This window comes from Pseudorca crassidens, chromosome 19 (genome assembly GCF_039906515.1).
Source record: "Pseudorca crassidens isolate mPseCra1 chromosome 19, mPseCra1.hap1, whole genome shotgun sequence".
NCBI lineage: Eukaryota > Metazoa > Chordata > Mammalia > Artiodactyla > Delphinidae > Pseudorca > Pseudorca crassidens.
The window spans coordinates 52,039,092-52,058,528 of record NC_090314.1 but is presented as its reverse complement, the minus strand read 5'-3'; the positions used below and the strand labels follow the sequence as shown (position 1 = coordinate 52,058,528).

General features: G+C 54.8%; 2 protein-coding genes across 3 annotated transcripts; both read left to right on the top strand.

Annotated features, from left to right (window-relative positions):
• Window positions 1-7,200: 7,200 nt before the first annotated feature.
• Window positions 7,201-7,782, top strand: TEX19 (testis expressed 19). Its single transcript, XM_067714231.1, has one exon. It carries the CDS (start codon window positions 7,201-7,203, stop codon window positions 7,780-7,782), a length of 582 nt encoding a protein of 193 aa, XP_067570332.1.
• Window positions 7,783-11,819: 4,037 nt separating this feature from the next.
• UTS2R (urotensin 2 receptor) lies at window positions 11,820-16,237 on the top strand. 2 transcript variants are annotated; one of them, XM_067714932.1, is made up of 4 exons: window positions 11,820-12,047; window positions 12,643-12,816; window positions 13,907-13,947; window positions 14,536-16,237. In XM_067714932.1, exon 4 carries the CDS (start codon window positions 14,680-14,682, stop codon window positions 15,772-15,774), a length of 1,095 nt encoding a protein of 364 aa, XP_067571033.1. In that variant the 5' UTR covers window positions 11,820-12,047; window positions 12,643-12,816; window positions 13,907-13,947; window positions 14,536-14,679; the 3' UTR covers window positions 15,775-16,237. The 2 variants fall into 2 exon arrangements, with proteins under 2 accessions (XP_067571033.1, XP_067571032.1); XM_067714931.1 differs by lacking the exon at window positions 13,907-13,947.
• Window positions 16,238-19,437: the final 3,200 nt, after the last annotated feature.

Below are 19,437 nucleotides of genomic sequence, written 5' to 3'. Positions count from 1 at the left end.
TCAAGGGTTGTAGGAATGCCCTTTAGAAACATGGATGGTTTGTGCAGAGATTTCATTTTGGGATCATCTGGGCAGCAGAACCCTCTTCATATCTGACACTGAAGGGAGATTTTTTTTTATCATTGTTTAAGCTTGTTCTGTCAGGTATGGGGCATGAAAAAGGCCAGAACAAGAGGGAAAGGAGGTGTGTGCTCCGAGAGCCTGGCTTTTCTCAGCCCCTTGGGAAGATGCTTGTGACAAGTTGTCCCAGAACTCGGAGCAGAGGGTGGCCTTGAGCCTCCACTTCTGACTCATGTGAGCTTCTCGTTCGGCCCCGTACAAGAAGTCAGCTTCTGAGAGCCAGGGCACTTCCCATGTGTCCTGAGAGGAAAGATGTTTCCAGAGTTCCAGAGCTGGACAGGAACAACTGAGAGCACAGGATGGCTGAACAACATCCCCCCAAATGTCCCCTAATCCTGGGACCTGTGAGTACGTCACCGCACACAGCAGAGGTTTTGCAGGTATGGTTAAGTTAGGGACCTTGACATGCGGTGGGGGTGGGGATGGCGTGGACGCCAGTGGGACCAATGGCATCACCAGCATCCTTACAAGGGGAGGGGGAGGGGGGCAGAGTCAGAGAGAGAAGGCATGAGGACGGAAGAAGGGGTCACAGATAACGCTGCGCTGCTGACCTGGAGACGGAAGAAGGGGCCGTGAGCCAAGAAGTATGGCTCCTCTAGAAGCTGGGACAGGGGATGGAGGGCTTCTCCCCTGGAGCCTCTAGAAAGAACCAGCCCTGGACCCACTGAAGACATCAGACCTACAGACTCTAAGAGAAGAAATTGTGTAGCTTTAAGCCACTGAGTTGTGGCAGCCACCACAAACTCACAGGATGAACGTGCTTCTGCCTGGGTCGTTCTGGGGGGCTCTGGAGTAGGGGACATTGAGATGTCCCATGTCCAATGCGCTCCCTGAGGTCAAGGCAGCCATGTCGAGGGTGGCATCCAGAGCAGGGATGGGTGCCTCCCAGCAGAGTGTGACCAGAGCTAGGCTGGGCGGCTGGTCACTGCATGTGGGGACACGGGCAACATGTGATGATCACTTGCTGGGGGATGTTCACCCTGAATCTGGCTCTTCTCACGGCTGCTGCAGCTGCTGGAGCCTCCCCTGCCTGGAAGTAACTGTGGCAACGGCACGGCTGATGGATGTGTGTACAGCCGCTCAAGGTCTGAGTGCACGTGGAGGCTGTGGCACGGGGGAGCTACAGACACTCACAAGGGTTGACATGAAAGAACCTGAGGGTGGTTCCAGGGGCTCCGGAGTCATCCCCCCAAGGGCTCTGGGCAGCAGAAGACCCTGGGAAGGAGGTCCAGCCCTGCCATGGTCTCACGGGACAGCACTCACCCCGCCATCCTATCCATTCACGGAGCGCCAGTCCCTGGCTGGAGTCTGGAGGTGTGAGGGTCCACAGTCCATGGCAGCCTAACAGGCAGGTGCTGGAGGGCGGCTGGGGGAGGTGAGCAGTGGAGAGAGCCGTGCTCAGGACTCCAGCCAGGAGGGACTGGTCTAGACCCCACCACCACACACAAAGCACTTCCAAGGGCTTTCAGTGGCTTCCAGAGGTGTGGTCATAGCACATATTTATTCTAGAAAATTAGGTGAATATGGAAATCTATGAAGAAAATTCAATAACTCACAATACCACCACCCAGAGGTAATCATGCTGATTTCGTGTTTCCATTCTTTATACGCTTGCAGACATGTGATACCCAACATGTGTGCACAGGGCACAGACGTGCCCAGACGCATGGCACTTACGTGTCCACACGGGCAGGAATCCACCTGCACGTATCACACCTGACATTTGCACACGTGGCCGCAGATTTTTTTCTTCTACAAAATCAAGGCAATACTATGTACACACCTAGGGACTTCCCTGGCCGTCCAGTGGTTAAGACTTCGCCTTCCAATGCAGGGGGTGTGGGTTCGATCCCTGGTCGGGAAGCTAAGATCCCACATGCCCCTCGGCCAAAAAAACAAAACATAAAAACAGGAGCGATATTGTCACAAGTTCAATAAAGACCTTAAAAATGGCCCACATTTAAAAAATAATATGTATACAACTTACAACCTGCTCTTTTCTTTTCACTGGACAGATGCTGATCACTTCACAGTAGATCTTCTTTGAAGCTTGTTGTCTGTGGCTGTGTGTGTTCCATGGTGTGGCCGTGTGTGTTCCATGGTGTGGCCGTATCCTGTGCATCCCTACCGGTGGACGCTGATATTGTTTCCCAATTTCCACTCCTCACGTCGTTCCAAAATGGACCTCCAGTTTTGCAGTTTTAAACTTATTCCTGTAAATATCAGCATCTTTGCTGACCCCTCGCGGGAAGGGGCTGCAATCTTCCTGTCGTGCAGGATCATTCCCTTCCGTCTCTCTCATGATGTTCATTATTGTCTTCATCCTTGGCCACTGCCTTTGGTTTCTGAAGAGACCTGCGGGGAGAATCCACGGGTCTGAGGCTCCCCAGGCTGTCCTAAGTTCTAGATTGTTCCTTCCATGGACCCACCCGAGCATTCTGAAGGGTGCGTGGATGTTGGGAAGCCTGTGCCCATGTCTCCATGACACGGAGAACAAGTCGCTGTCCCTCCCAGCTCGGGAACCGCTCCAGAAGTCTTGCCGTCCCCCAGTGTGGGAAACCGCTCCCAGCACCTCGCTCATGTCGTCCTGGCACTGTGCCGGCCGTTTGTTCGGGCCTGTCTTTGGACAATGGTGCGTCCTGCGAGGACAAGCGCTCAGCACAGGGCAGGGGCAGTTGGAGCCTGTTGAACAGATGTGTGGATGGATCAATGAAAAACCAATGACCAGAATTTTACAGATGTAAAAATAAAAACAAATAATCTAAAAAATGACATTTAAAAAACTAGTCCTCATAAAGAGAGATCTTAGTTAATCATGTCTGAATTCACTGAAGAAAAACTGATTGAAATATTGAGGATATTGTTTCTCTTGAGTAACCCTGACTCTGTCATCAGGAATGATAAGATTTTTATAACAAAACATATTTAAATTTTTATTGAATTCACACGGATTAAGAGCAAGTTTAATCATTTTCATCTAAGAAGTGATTATTCTTTGAAGAAGTTATAATATTAAAGCACTGGGTTTAATATATGAACACATGATTAACCTTTTTACAATTTTGGAAAAAAAAAAAATCAAGGACCGGATCCGCAGGAAGCGAGCCTGTCTTCGGATCCTCCGTGCTCATCTGTAGTGGCTCCGGAGGGGATCCCTAATGCCGGGAGGGGGAGGGAGTGGGAGGATGGGGGCTGCCCCCGCCAGGTGTGTAAGTGCCTTCACTCCCCTAGGTCACACACACACACACACGGCCAGGAGAGCCAAGGTGGGCAGCCCGTTCCCACCCAGGCTCAGGGTCCACGAGCCAAGACTGTCACCTTGCATGCTGGAGTCCATGACAGCTCACGGCTGAGGGCAGGCCCCTCGATGGTGAGCCCCAGTGTCGGGTGGCAGGAGAAGGTTCGACAGGCCAGGGTTCAGATGCCCACTCTTGGCCTCCTTGCTGTGGGGGCATCGCCCCCCAAGCCTCAGCACTGCTCATCTGCTGGAGGGGACAGCTGGGGTCAGGTAAGGGGTTGGGGGCACAGGCTCTGCCTCAGAGATGTCCTGGGTGGAATCAAAGCCTGACAACCCTGGGCATTGAGAAGGGAATGGGGGAATATCTCTCCAAATGATCACATTTTATGTTCTGAGTTTCCTCTCTGAATACAAATACAGAGACCTGAGTCAAAGTCAGTCCTCTGCTCTGGGTGCTCGGCCCAGAGGTGGTGATAAAGGCACATAGAGAGGACAGACTAATGCTGGGGAGGCAATGGCTTGCCGGGCTCAGCAGACAAGTGAGAAGTCACCAGGAGGGTCACTGCTATTTGTTAGTGTCCCAGCCCTGGGAGGGGCCAGAGAGGGGGCACCTCGTGTCCCTGCAGGTCACAGAATGTCCCTCCACCTCCAAGTCCACAGCTCTTCCAAACCACCCGAGGCAGCCACCTGTCCCTCACAGTCCCTGCCCGGCAGGCAAGGGCCAGGGGCCCCAGAGCTTCAGCCTCTAGCCAGTCACAGCACAGAGCTTTCCTTCCTTAAGACCATGGGAGAGGAAGTGTGCGTCTGCACATGTACATGTGTATGTGTGTACATGTATATAAAGATATAAATATTTGATAGTGTATGTGTGTATAGAAAATAATGTGTAATATATAATATATGCAATAACGTACATATATATAAAATAATGTAATCAAGAGGGCGACATCCATCACCTTGTCACTTTTGTTGGTTAGAAGCAACTCACATTTTCCCCTCCAATCATGAGGAGGGCATGACTGCCTGGGGGTCATCTCAGGGTGTCTGCCACATGCTGTGCCATGGGATTTTTCGAACTCCTAAGACAATTTTAACATGCAGCAAAACTGGGGAACCCCTGATCCAAGGAACTTTACTGTCATCTAATTCCAGAGTCAGGTGGTCTTCTCCTGCAGACCCAGATGCTGACCAGGAGCCTAGACGCAAACTTGTTCACTTGGGAATACTCGTCAGATGTCCTTGGGGAGATGTGGCAGATGCAGTTGGATGCACTGGTTGGAAATTTGCAAGGAAGGACTGAATGATGTGATTAATTTAGCAAATTATTTAAAAAGCCATCTACAGGTGATCCCCACTATACAAGTAGAGCCTACCTATGAAATCTTTCATAAGCCGAAATGGCATAAAGCAATGAAACAATCACCTTTTTTGTAAAAGCAAAAATCCTCTTGGGATTTCTTTTGGCTAGCGAAAACAGGTATTAATGTAGGTCTTTCATAAAAAAGAAGTGGCGTAAAAAGAACTTTTGAAAAGCGAGGGATACCTGTACCTATTCTCTTGTATTACATTCTTTTTTTTTTTTTACAAAAGCAACTTACATTTAAATTAAAAATTAAGAAGCAAAAGAAACAAAAAAATGTGAAAGAATTATATGAAGATATAAGAAACTAACATGTGGTCTTGGAGAACTGAAGATGTTCTTTACAAAGACCAAAAAAATATTTTCTCAAAAAAGAGATTGATACATTTAACCATACCTACAGACTTTAAACAGAGTGAAAAGGTGAAACACAAAAGTGTAAAATGTGGTTAAAATGTATTTTCAAAAAAGTGAAAGAGGCTTAAAGGCTCATTTAAAGAGGCTTTATTTTAAAAGTGAGAAGAGGGCTTCCCTGGTGGCGCAGTGGCTGAGAGTCCGCCTGCCCATGCAGGGGACACGGGTTCGTGCCCCAGTCCGGGAAGATCCCACATGCCGCGGAGCGGCTGGGCCCGTGAGCCATGGCCGCTGAGCCTGCGCGTCCAGAGCCTGTGCTCCGCAACGGGAGAGGCCACAACAGTGAGAGGCCGGCGTACTGCAAAAAAAACAAAACCAAAACAAAACAAAATAAAAGTGAGACGAGCCAAAGAGACAGAAATGTGCTTAAAAGGTAAATAATTGGCAATCGATCAGTTTCTGAAATTCATAAAGAAACTTTAACCAAGAGGTACAAAGAAGGAATCTATTATAATCACAGAAGGCTAGGACCCTTGACCAAGCAGGTCACCCAGGGCACCCAGGGATAGAACAGTGACCATAAGAGAGACGCTTGCCCACAGAATTTCAGAAACCGGCAGATTGAAAGACGGATGGAAACAGTCTTCTCAGCCCTCAGAGGTGCAAATATCACGGGAACAATCACCCTGTGGACAGTGTCGGAGAAACTGCCCTGCCCTCCATGGGGGCTGCACAGGCTCTCCGGGGCGGGGCAGGGCAGGGTGGGGCGGGGTTGAGGGGGGAGGGGAGGAGAGGAATGACTCAGCAGTTTCATTTCCTGGTGGGCTGAGGCTCATGGGAGATATGCAAATGAGCCCAGAGCACCATGGGAAATGGCCCTTTATATACCCAGGTGGGCTGTGTCCCCTCCTTTCCCCCCAGGTGCCCACAGGAGGGAGGCGCCAGGCCAACAGAGAGCCCCTCAGACTGAGGAGCGGGTCTGGGGCCTGTGGGCTGCTGGAGTGTGGGGCTTGGCGGCTGAAGAGTTCACGTGGTCCAGCGTGGCCTCAAGCCAGACGGGCTAGCTCAGGTAGGGGTGGTTCTGTCAGGCTCCTTCAGGTTCTGTCAGGTTCTGTCAGATTCTGTTAGATTTGGTCAGGCTCTGACTGGTTCTCACAGATTCTTTCAGGTTCTGTGAGGATCTCTCAGGTTCTGTCAGGTTCTGACAGCTCTCTCAGGTTCCATAAGGTTCTGACACGTTCCCTCAGTTTCCATCAGTTTCTGACAGGTTCAGTGAGGTTCCGTCAAGTTCTTGCAGGTACACTCAGGTTCTGTCAGATTCTCACAGGTTCCCTCAGGTTCAGTCAGGTTCTGACAGCTTTCCTTAGGTTCTGACAGATTCTCTCAGGTTCTGACAGGTTCCCTCAGTTTCTGGCAGTTTCTCTCAGGTTCTGTCATGTTCTGACAGGTTTCTTCAGGTTCCCAGGTTCAGTCAGGTTCCAACAGCTTCTCTCAGATTCAGTCAGGTTCTGTCAGATTCAGTCAGGTTCTGTCAGATTCGGTCAGATTTGTTCAGGTTCTGACAGGTTCCCTCAGGTTCTGACAGCTTGCATCAGGTTCTGACAGTTTCCCTCAGGTTCAGTCAGGTTCCCTCAGGTTGTGACAGGTTGCCTCAGTTTCCTTCAGTTCCATCAGGCAAGGCGGACTGGGTTTGGGGATCCCTGAGGTGGGAGAGTAGGGAGTCGGATGGGGGAGAGGCTGTGTGGCCCACTGGCCCCAGATCAGCTAAACTGAGCAGAGGCAGAGCGAAAGGGCCGGGTCTGACCCCAAAGGTCCTTGCACCCAGCTTGTCCCTGCGTGACCTGCTCCCACCTGCCTGCTGGGGGGCCCTAACCTCACTGCTTTCCTTTGCAGTTCCCAGAGGACAGAACACTTGCATCAGCTGAAGATAATTCCAGAAGTTTGTCCCTCCCAACCTCTGCAGGTCCCTGTTGGATTAGGACCCAGTTCTTCCCCCGCCCCCAAATCCCCACACAGGAAACACCTTTGTCGTCCTCCTGATCCTCCCTGCCCCCCAGCACTTCACTGTGCCCCCCACCTGTGGGCCAGACCCCCTAAGATCCCAGCAAGTCCTGTAGGCGGCGTGGCCATGTGCCCCCCGGTCAGCCTGCGGTGTGAGGCGGAGGGGCTGTCCTACCTGTACACGTCCTGGATGTATGAGCTTCAACACGGCAGCCAGCTGAGGGTCTGCTTCGCTTGCTTCAAGGCTGCCTTTCTGGACCTTGGACAGGTGCTGGAGGTGGAAGACTGGGAAGATGAAGATTGGGGCCCTGAGCTGATGGAGCACATTGAGGCAGGGTCTGAGCAGGGGTCATCCCCGGGGATGGGCCCAAGCTGGGGGCTGGCCCAAGGGCACCCTGCACAGGGTGGGTCTGTGGACTGGGGCTGGGGCACCCTGGCGTTAGGCCTCGTGGAGTCAGACGAGGAGGACCTGGACCTGGACGAGCACTTTATGCCCACCGAGCTGGAGCCTCAGGATGCCACACCCCTGGGCCTGGGGGCTGAGGATGCTGACTGGACCCAAAGCCTTCCCTGGAGATTCGGGGGACTCCCTACCTGCTCACACTGGCCAAGCCCTTCTCCATGGCAGGCGTTTTTCAGCGTGGACCTGCCCCCGGCGGGAGCCCATGGCGTTGGAGCTGGGCACCACCCGGGCCACGGGCCCTGTTGAGGCCAAGGCCTCGTTACTGGACCTGCAGGTCATCTTTATGGTGGGCTGCTATGACGCCATCTACCTCCGGAAGATGAAGCCAGGATGGGCCCTGAGGACCCCAGCCCAGTGTTGGAAACTGCTGCTGGAGCCTGATGAGGTGAGAGTGGTGGGACTCCAAGATGCACCCCAGAAGCAGGACCTGCACCGGTGGAGGCTCAGCATTCTGGAATCCTCTCCTCCAGGGCAGAGTGAAGAGCTGGTCCCTGCGGACTCAGCCCTGCTTCAAAGGGGACTCACCATCCTCTCCTATTCACCCTGGACCAAGAGGGAGGCAGAGGAGGGGGACTCGGCCTCTAGGCCACAGTCCTCCACCCAAGGATGGGATCCCAGCACCAGTGGGCCCAGAGGGCCTGGGGAGAGCCTGGCTGTCATGGGAGCCTCAGCCCTGGGGGAGCTGCCATGTTTCCAGACCCTCAGCCCAGGGCCCCTGAACTGAGGAACTGAGGCCCAAGTGGTCACCATTGTCCTGGCTTCCCCAGGACACCAGAAGCTGGGAGGGACTGACCCCTCCACAACAGCCAGGGTTGTTATTAGCAATTAGCAAAGGTTGGAGACTTGGGCCTGGGGAAGAAGAATGGTGAGTGGCCCAGAGACTGAGAAATGGGACCCACCGCAGCCTAAGGGGGAAAGCAACACAAATGCCAGTGTTGGGGAGGGAAGTTTTTACCTGTCAGCTGTCATGGAGTTAGGGACATGACACTGACAAGGATGTGCTGGTGTGAACAACTGCTATAGAGTGTGGCGTGGAGAGCAGGGTGCAGTGCCATGCCCCAGCCCTGCCCTGGACTCGTGGAGAGACGTTATGGGTGAGATACTTCCAGGCACACTCAGGCGTCTGGGGTGACAGGATCACCAGACGGCCTCTGGGGCTCCACAGGACCCTGTCAGCAGCACTGGACACTCTAGTCTGTAGCAGGAGAAGACCTGGTTTCAAATGTTGGCCATTTAATGCGTTTGACAGTTTAGTTCCCGTTTGTTTGTTTTTTTAATTAAACAATGCAATAAAAGTTTTGTATCAAGCCCCTGTGCTGACTATCCTCAACTAGTCCCTGCGGATTGGCCTCAGTGTCTCGGTGGAGTCACTGTTACATGTTTAAATCCCCTGGGAGCAGGGAACAGAGTGGGGAGCAGCACAGGCCAGATGAGGGTTCTGGTCAGTTTTTCGGCTCATGGTGTTCACAGGTATTTATCGCATTATAAAGAACAACACATACACACATGCCTAAAATAAGAAAGGGAATGCTTTGAACTACAATGAGAGTGTGTCACCAAATACAGATTTTAATGAATCTAAGTCTGTGCCCTTGATATTAAAACAAAAACAACTCGAGGCAGAACCATGTGCAAAGATTGCTAATAACGTTCATGACACCAGGGGTAGGGGGCAGTATGCGTCAGCCTACCCGTTCTCTGCAGACTCACTGGAGAAGGAAGCTGTGGAGGTCTTATCACCAGGGTGCTGTGGGCCAGGAAAAAGCTCTTAATTGGCAGCTTCTCTTTCTTATAAACGACCAATCTGGAGGTTTCTACAATCCTCCGTTGCGGGTCTCAGCTGGCATAGCCTCCAATGATTCAAGGATGGGCTGTATCCCTTTCAGTGAAAGATGCAGATCTAAGGGTCCACTCTGGGGGTGTGGGGGTGAGGGGGTGCTGCTGTGTTAGGTATTAACAGTAGCAATGAGATCCTTTCATCGAACTTTGGGGGCAGTCTTTTTCTCTCGTATCTTTCAGAAGTAAGTCTCCAGGTCTTAAATCATGAAGACTTCCGATGCTAATTAGATAGAGAGAAGGCATTAATGCAGCAGCCATTCGAAACACTTCATTTCAACACGATCTCATAATTCTGTGGGCATTTATCGACTTGGAATCTGTATTTCAACGTGCACCTGGCTCTTCTTCCAAATAAACTCAGCACGGTCTTGCCTTCGTTCCCTCCTCTCTCTGTCCCTCCAGGTTAAACAGTCCGTTTATTCATCACTCCAACAAACCCTTATTTTGGGCAGACTCTTTTTTTTAATGACCCATCTGCTTTGCAGTATTGTGGGATGCGGAGGTAAGGAGAAGGCAGCCCTGCAGCAGGATCCAAGCAAGAGCCCCAGCTCTTTGCCAAGAGGCTACAGCTGGTTCCTCAGCTCTTCTCCTCTGAAAATGGGGGGGGGGGGAACATCAACTCACAAGGTTATGGTGAAGACGAAATAAGATCCAATGTATCCTAAAAAAATTAAACATATAATTACCATACGACCCAGTGATTCTATTCCTAGCTATATACCCAAATAATTTAAAAACATACACACACATGCTCATAGCAGCAGCATTCACAATAGCCAAAAGGTGGAAACAACCCAAAAGTCCATCAACTGACGAACGGGTAAACAAACTGTGATCTAGCCATACAAAGGGGTATTATTCAACCATAAAAAGGAGAGAAGTTCTGATGCTGCAAGGTGGATAAATCTTAAAAACAGTGTAAATGAAGCCTGTCACAAAAGACCATACATTGTATGATTTCATTTATATGAAATGTCCGGAATAGGCAAATCCATAGAGACTAGCAGATGAGTGGTTGACAGAGACTGAGGGAAAGGGGGAGGGGGAAATAATTGCTTAATGGATGTAGAGTCTCCTTCTGAGGTAATGAAAATGTTCTGGAACTAGACAGAGGCAATAACTTGCACAATTTTATGAATGCACTACATGCCACTGAACAGTTGATTTTATGTTGTGTGAATTTCACCTCAATTTAAAAAAATCAAATGTAAAAGTTGTAGCACATTGGCCCAGAGTAGGGATAACTGTCCGTTCTCTTTCCAGAGGACCTGTGACGAACAGCCTCCAGTGTCCTCCCAGCCCCCACCCCTTGGCAATGCCGTTCCAATAAGAATTAATTCACTCTTTCCATTAAAACAGCTGCAGTGGCTTCCCTGGTGGCACAGTGGTTAAGAATCCACCTGCCAGGGCTTCCCTGGTGGCGCAGTGGTTGAGAGTCCGCCTGCCAATGCAGGGGACACAGGTTCGTGACCCGGTCTGGGAAGATCCCACATGCCGCGGAGCGGCTGGGCCCGTGAGCCATGGCCGCTGAGCCTGCGCATCTGGAGCCTGTGCTCCACAACGGGAGAGGCCACAACAGTGAGAGGCCCGCGTACCGCAAAAAAAAAAAAAAAAAAAAAAAAAAAAAGATTAAGGAAGAAATATGATCCATAAAAGGAACAGGAAATTGTGAATCAAAATAGCAGCACTAGTCACCATCACCAAAAGGGGAAAACAACCCAAGAGTCCATCACAGATGAAGGGATAAATAAATGTGGCATGTAAACGACGGAATAGTATTCAGCCTTGAAAAGGAAGGAAGCTCTGACACTTGCTACAACATGGAGGAACCTCTTAGACATCATAGTAAGTGAAAGAAGCCAGACACTAAACAACAAAAACTGTATGATCCCACTCGCAGGAGGTGGGTTCCTAGAGTAGTCAAGTAAAAAATGGAGACAGAAGGAGAATAGTGGTTGTTAGGGCCTGGGGGGGTGGGATGCAGAGTTGTTTAATGGGAACAGTTTCTGTTTGGGTTGATAAAAGGTTTTGGAAGTAGTGACAAGTGCACATTATGAATGTCATTAATGCCACTGGGTCGCGGCCCCGCCTCGGTGTCTCAGAAACCCCCCCACTGTGTCCCCACCAGGTGCACGGGAGGGTCCAGGGCTTCACTGACAACCGCTCAGCGCCTGGGAAACTGAGGGGTGGAGTGCAGAGGGCGAAGGGAAGCAGAGACGCCCCGCACAAGGGCTGCAACCTGCCTGGACTCGGCTTCACCCCACGGCCGAGGAGTGACCTGCCCCCTTCCCTGCGCGCCCCCCCGCCCCCGCGCCGGCTGCCCTCCCCCCCCCCGCGCCTCCCCAGCCGCCCCAGCGCATCCCCGCCCCCCCTCCCGCGGCCCCCCCGGGTTATTAATGCCCAGGCCGGGCGCAGGGCCGCGGCGCATTCCCAGCTGGCGGCCGGGCAGGTGGCGGCGGCGACAGGGGTCTGGGCGCGGAGAGAGGCTCTCCCGGCGGGACAGGCGGGCGGGCTCCCCTCCACCACGCGCCGCTGGGAGCCCGCACGCCCCTCCGCGCTCCCGTCCGGGACGGAACCCTCGGGAAGGTTCCCGGAGACGCGTGGCGGCAAGGAGGACGTCCCGAGCGCGACCCCGGGGCTCGGCGCACAGACCTGATGGCCCAGTGACTGAGGTGGGCATGGGCGCTGAGAGGGTGCGGGGCGGGGGCCGGGACCTGGTGCGCGGGGCGCCCTCCCCGCCGGCCCGCACTGTGCCAGGTAGGATCGCAAGGCCACTGAGCCCTCCTCGCGCCTCGGGGAGGGTGTGCAGCGCTTCGGGTGGCGAGCGATGAGGTGCCCGCCGCGGTCTCGGCGAGGGCTTCGCGTCCCTCCCGGGGGCGCCCTCGGCTCGGTTCGCTGCAGCCCCTGGGGGAGGGCTCCGGAACCCTGACCCCCGGGGGGCGGCCGCCGGGGAGGGAGCCTCCGGCCAGTAGGAAGGCCCCCAGCTGCCCTCGCCAGACTCGAGGCTGGGCCGGGTCCCGCGGAGAGGGGGTCTGGGGCGGCATCTCTGCATCCAGGTTCCCTTCTGCACGGAGGGCTCAGACCACGTCGGGTGGACGCCCCGAGTTTATCTGTGTTAGTGTGAACGCTGGACCTGTAGAGGGGAAAAACCTGGAGCCAGTGTTTTCCCTGGATGTGGGGAGATGGGGCGACAGAGGGGCCTCTCCTCTCAGTTCGAGTATTTCCAGTTTTAGGTCTTTTTTTCTTATGACGGCAATTTTCACACAGCAAGGGTCATAGGCGTGCAACTCCGTTAGTTTTTACACGTGTCTACACCTGTGTAACCACCACCACTTGAGGACACAGCACAAGTCCATCCCTCAGAGTGTTCTCCAGCGCCCCCTACCAGTTGACACCCCGGCAACAGCTATCATAGAGATTTTGCCTGCTCCAGAACTTCAGGTAAATGGAATCACAGTGTACTCTTTGTGTCTGTTTTTTTGTTTTGTTTTGTTTTTCTCAACGTAGCATATTTGAGTTTCATCAAGTTGTTGACTGTAGGGTAATTCCATCTTCTTCATCATCTCAGAGCATTTTTATGGAGGGGTCACAGTTTCTTTATCCACACTACTATTCATGGACAGTTGGGTGGTTTCCAGCTCCTGCCTGCTGTGAACATTCTCACTCTTGCTTTTTGTGGACATTTGCACTCATTTCTCTTGGACACAAACCTAAGAGTGGAACTGCTGGATGAGAGGACATGCATGTGTCCAACTTTACTTTTTTTTTTTGATGGTGCCAGATTGTTTTCCACAGGGGCTGCACCATTCTATGGCCCCTCCAGCAGTTCGGGAGTCTGGTTCCTCCACATCCTCCCAGCACTTGGGATCTGCCTTTTTGATTCCAGCCATCCTGGTGGGGGTGCAGAGGTTTTTACCCTAATCTCCTGGATGACTAATGATGTTGAGCATCCTTTCATGTGCTTCTTGGCCATTTGGGCATCCTCTTTTGAGAATTTCCTATTCAAATCTTGTCTTTTTTTTTTTTTCCAAATGAGTCATTAGTCTTTATTGATTTGTAGTTCTTTCATATATTTTGATTACTAGTTCTTTGTATGATATATGTCTTCTTTTTTTTTTTTGCGGTACGTGGGCATCTCACTGTTGTGGCCTTTCCCATTGCGGAGCACAGGCTCCGGACAGGCAGGCTCAGCGGCCATGGCTCACGGGCCCAGCCGCTCCGCGGCATGTGGGATCTTCCCGGACCGGGGCACGAACCCGTGTCCCCTGCATCGGCAGGCGGACTCTCAACCACTGCGCCACCAGGGAAGCCCTGATATATGTCTTCTGATAATCTTTTCCTAGTCCATGGTTTACATTTTTTACTCTCTCAGTGAAGTTCTTAATTGTAATGAAATCCACTTGATGGGTCTTTTATTGCAAGTATTTCTTGCTTTTTTTTTTTGAGAAATCTTTGCCTACCCAAGGTCATGCAGATATTCTCCTTTCTTCCAGAACTTGATTAATTAATTGATTTACTCTGTTACATACAGGTGCACAGTCCATCTTGAATTATTTTCACGTGTGGTGGGAGGTAGGCATTAAGGCTCATTTTCCCCACGTAGATAAAGAGAGATTACAAGGGCTTTCCCCTCTTTACCAAACATATTTTCCTATTTGAACTTTAAAGTCAGCAGGTACTACTTTTGCAATCCGGACAAAATTTTTTTTTTTAAACATACAGGAGAAATAAATTGGGAGAAAGGACGCAGGGGTCAGCACGGTCACGCTGCCCTTCACAGATGAGGAAGTGAGGAAGCCTAGGGAGGACTCCTGGTTCCATCCACTGCTGACCCCACCCCTGCAGTCTGCCTGCTGCGCTCTGGTTTTCAGAAAAGTCCAGCCAGCCCAGAGGCCTTTGGACTTGCATTGAGGCCCAGGGTGGGGGTGCTGCTGGGGCACGCACGGGAGCAGCTGGTCTAGGTGGTCCCCCTACATAGCTGGGGAAGCGAGGCAGAGTGTTAGAGTTTTGAATGAAGAGTCCCCAAGGGGGTGTTGCAGTTGGCGAACCCCATCCCTCTGCAGGCCTCCCTAGCCCAGTGGGAACTGTGTCCTCTCACGGCCTCCTGGGAGTGGGAGGGGGTGCCTGACCTGCATCTTTAATGGGCATCCTCTCCCGCAGGACGAGCTTGTCATCCACAGATGCCCCTTCTCTGCCTAAAGGAGCAGCAGGCCCCAGCCCCAAGCCCAGTGTGAGGCAGCAGAGACGGTGCTGAGTCCAGAGCCGTTGAGCAGGTTCCCTGTGCTGGCTACGACAGGCAGCACCATGCCCGAGCCGCCTGGCACCCCCAATGCCTCTCTCAACAGCTCGTGGGCCAGCCCAGCGGAGCCCAGCTCCCTGGAGGACCTGGTGGCCACGGGCACCATTGGGGTGGTGCTCTCGGCCATGGGCGTGGTTGGCGTGGTGGGCAACTTGTACACGCTGGCTGTCATGTGCCGCTTCCTGCACACCTCGGCCTCCATGTACGTCTACGTCATCAACCTGGCGCTGGCGGACTTGCTCTACCTGCTCAGCATCCCCTTCATCGTGGCCACCTACGTCACGAAGGCGTGGCACTTCGGTGACATGGGCTGCCGTGTCCTCTTCAGCCTGGACTTCCTGACCATGCACGCCAGCATCTTCACCCTGACCCTCATGAGCAGTGAGCGCTACACTGCCGTGGTGAGGCCACTGGACATGGTGCAGCGTTCCAAGGGCTACCGCAAGGTCCTGGCGCTGGGCACGTGGCTGCTGGCGCTGTTGCTGGCACTGCCCATGATGCTGGCCATCCGGCTGGTCCGCAGGGGCCACAAGAGCCTCTGCCTGCCGGCCTGGGGCCAGCGCGCCCACCGCACCTACCTGACACTGCTTTTCGGGACCAGCATCGTGGGGCCCGGCGTGGTCATCGGGCTGCTCTACGTCCGCCTGGCCCGGGCCTACTGGCAGTCGCAGCGGGCTTCCTTCACACAGACACGGCGGCTACCCAACCCCAGGGTGCTCTACCTCATCCTGGGAATCGTGCTGCTCTTCTGGGCCTGCTTCCTGCCCTTCTGGCTGTGGCAGCTCCTCACCCAGTACCGTGGGACCCCGCCGCTCACGCCCCGCTCCGCCCGCATCGTCAACTACCTGACCACCTGCCTCACCTACAGCAACAGCTGCGTAAACCCCTTCCTCTACACGCTGCTCACTAAGAACTACCGCGACTACCGCCAGCGCTCGCTCCAAGGCAGGGGTGCCCACCGGCCCGGGGGTACCCACAGCTTCCCGCAGGCCCGCACCGGCTGCCAGCGCAGCTCAGGCCACTCACTGTCCTCCAGCAGCCAGCAGGCCAGCGAGACCATCGCGCTGTCCCAGGCCGCCCCTAGGGGGCTCTGCACCTGAGCGTACCCAGCCTCCACGTGGGCGCTGGAGTGGGGGTGGGGAGTGGCCCCCAGAGCCCAGGTCACTCCTGGACTCCCCCACTGCCTGCCTCCCTTCCTCAGTCCTCTTCCAGAAAGTTTCCTGCTCTCCCTCCCCCATCACTCACTTCAGCTCCATCAGCCCAGCCACCTTCCCGTAATGCCCCCCTGCCCCATCCATCTGTGAGGGTCTGTAGGAGGCTCAGGCCCAGGACCAGCTTCTGAAGACGGTGGTGAGTGGAGTCTTCACTGCCCCCAGCAGACGTGAGCGCCTACATGACGCGTGGCAGGGCACACACTGGCAGGCGACAGCGTGTAGGCACACAGGCTGACTGCATGGGACCCTCCTCCTGGCTGGTGCATGGCCCTCTCCCCATCCCTCCCGGCTCCCATGTGGCTCCATCCCTCACAGCTTCAGCACCTGGAACAATAAACTCTGAGCTCTTTGAGCCTTGTCCTGCCGCAGCAGTGTGGGTGGGATGTCAACAGAGGCAGGACCCCTAGGACGTCCCCCCGCACTTGGATGAGCCTGTCCACCTGGCTGGGGAAGAGACACGTCCAGCCATTCAGCCTTCCTGACACGGTGGGCGGGCGCCATCAGGCCTGAGCCGGGCCCTGGATGTGGGGCCTGACACCCTGGGGCGGGGCAGGGAGCCACCAGCCTCAAGCTGCTCAGGGAGGAGGGGGAGCTGGGGCATCACTCCAGGGCAGGAACTCGGCACCTAAACTGAAACCACGAGCCAGAATTCCTCTCCCTTCAGCAGCTCACCTGCCTCTCCCTCCCCAGACCTGGGGGGGGTGGGGGTCAGGTGGGGGGTGGATCATACAACACACGTAGGGGTTTATCTCATGCCTCTTGTGTGCAGCATCCGAGCTGGGCCTCCTGTGGACGTCAAGGCCACTGGACCCCGCCTGCAGAGAGCCCGCCCACAGGGAGAGATGTTGGACCTCTCCCCACCCCTACCCAACCGTCCAGCGGCCTGCACACTCCACACTGTGGCCCCAGCTCACATCCCACAGCTGGGCCTCGGCCTTGGCTACACATCAGACTCACCACCAGCCAGGCCCTCCTGGACCCCTTTCAAGACCCTGACAGGATCCTAACGTGTGGGCAGGTGGAGATCTACACCTCCCTCCCCACTGGCCCCTAAGTATGGGGTCCAAGGCCACCAGTGCAACTTGGGACCCCAAATGTTTTTGGAAGTAAACAGCCCAAAGTTTGTACCTTGACCAAGACCCTGGGTCTCTGCTTCCCAAATCCTGATTCCAGGATGTGTTGAGAAGCCCCCAAACTTAGAAAACTGAGACCCCCAGAAATGGCCCTGCGGCCCCCATTCATCTGTATGTGTGAAGGTGCTCTGTGTGCTGTTTCTCGGAGTGATGCTGAAAAAGTTCCATTTTTGGCTCCAAACTTAAGACCTGAGTACCCTGGTTAATGCTCCCAGGTGGGCTGGGCGAGCCTCCACCGCCAGGCCTGGGACAGCGGCCGGGGCTGTCCTCCCATCTTCCGCTTGGAAGTGCCCAGCCTCTGGGGAGCCTCATGATGACACCCTGAGTGTTTCAGAGTGTTTCAAAATGTTAGGCAGGCTCTCACGCCTGTGTACCCACACACACAGCCACAAGGAGACTCCTGCTGGCCTACTGTGGCTTGGCCGACCTCCCTGGGTCCACCACCCACAGCCTCTCCCTCTCCCCTCAGCCCGGGCCCCCGGGACCAACCAGTCAGGGACGGGTGATTTATGGAGGCCTAGTCTGGCTCAAGACCCGCAGTTGCCAGCCCATCAGGAATGGTGCCCAGCCCTTGGCAAGCTGGACAGCAGAGGGTCCTGGGGTGAGGGGCCAACCGGGGCATGTCTAGAACCGGCTCTAGCAGGTGAGGGCTCCTGTTCAAATGCTACAGCTCTCCTGGGGACAGTCTCACACCATCAAACTCACCCGCTTAAAGTGCAAGTAATGATTTTCAGTGAAAAGACAGAGTTGTGCAACCATCCTCACAATCCAGTCTCAAGACGTCTGTCAGGCAGGGAGCTCCAGAGAAACTGACCAGTGAGGACAGACATAAATAATGGAAGCTTCTATGAAGGAACTGGTTCAGCGATTAAGGGGCTGGCACGTCTGAGGTCCATCGATGGGATGGTGGGCTGGAAACTCAGGCAGGAGAAGATGCTGCAGCCTTGGGGTAGAATTCTTTCTTTCCCGGAAACCTCCAGTTTTGCTGGAAGGCCTCCCACCGCGTGGAGGAGCCTCACCCACCACATTCCGGGAACAGACGCCCGGCTGCACAGCTTGGGCAGAGCTGAATATGCCCCGTTGGATGAACACGTGTCGGTTTTGGGCATGTGAGCTGCTGCCACATTTTCTCCAAATGAACAGGGCCGCCGTGGACGCCCGTGTGCGCGTCTGTGTGGAGGCGTTGCTGCTCTGGAACCTCTGGACTGTTCCCGGAGGACTGTGCATCTGCCGCTCCTTCCAGCTGCCCTGCGTGAGGGCTCCTGTCCTCATGTCCTCCTGGCCTCTCCGTCCTGCCCACGGTGCCCTCCCTCGGGGCAGGCACTGTTTTATGACGAAAGAGCAGCTGTTCTGGGTAAACTCGGATTAAGAACGGGCAGCTCCGATGGTGACCGTCTCTCAGAGTCACGCGCCTGTGGGGCCAGGGCCATAGGCCTTGCTCAGATGGGCAGGGGCGGGGAGGGCAGTGCTGCCCGCAGGCTGTGGGGGGCAGGGTCACCCCCCTTCCCATCCTCATCACCTTGGCCTCCAACGGGAGTGAGTGCAGGCTTCCTCACCTCCAGTTCTGTCCCAGCCACCTGGGGCTTCCCCACCTGGCAACATGTACTGAGGGAGGGGCAGCCGGCAGGGCCCCTCGAGACAAAGGGACATCCTCACGGCCATGTTCACTCTGGATCGTCTTGCTTCTATAGGTCATCGGAACCCTTTCGGCCAGCTTCCCCTGTCCCCAGAAAGGCACTGACCAGGTCACCACCACCCCCTGTGACCTGGGGAAGGCACCGACCAGGCCTCCCGTCCCCTGTCTCCAGGAAGGCGCTGACCAGGCGTGTCCACAGGTCTGGCTGCTCTCACATCCTGCTGGGAGGCTGGGGCTGCTCCGCATGCTGACTCTTTTCCAACAGTTCAAAGGCAGGGAGGAGGGCTCAGAACCCGGGGTTCACTCTGCAGATTCCCTCACGGTATCCGACGCTTAAGGCCACAGGGCTTTGCTGGAGATCTGGCAGTGTGGATGCCGTGGGGGGCAGGTCATCGGGAACAGAGCCAGGGAAGCCCCGGGTGGATGTTCACCCCCGGGCGCTGGGGCCCTTTGACCTTAACTCCCACACTCCCCAACACAGTTGGAGCCTGAGATGCTCTTGGGCCTGTGGTGAGGGGCCTGGTCCTGCAGGGCCCCCCTGGGGTGGGCACAGGTGCTGTCGGCACCAGCGTGGGCTGCTCCGCTGCCTGCATCCTGTCCCTTCCCTGCCTGCCCCAGAATCTCAGGCCCCCACAGGTGCCAGCGTGGGCGTGGGCCTCTGCCTGGGCGTCCTTCTCCCATTGTCAGGGCCCCCAGTCCCCCAACAGCCTGCACTGGACGCCCTAGATGATAGCATCTGCTCATCCTGAGCAGGGGACCACCAGAGCTGTGCACAGAGCT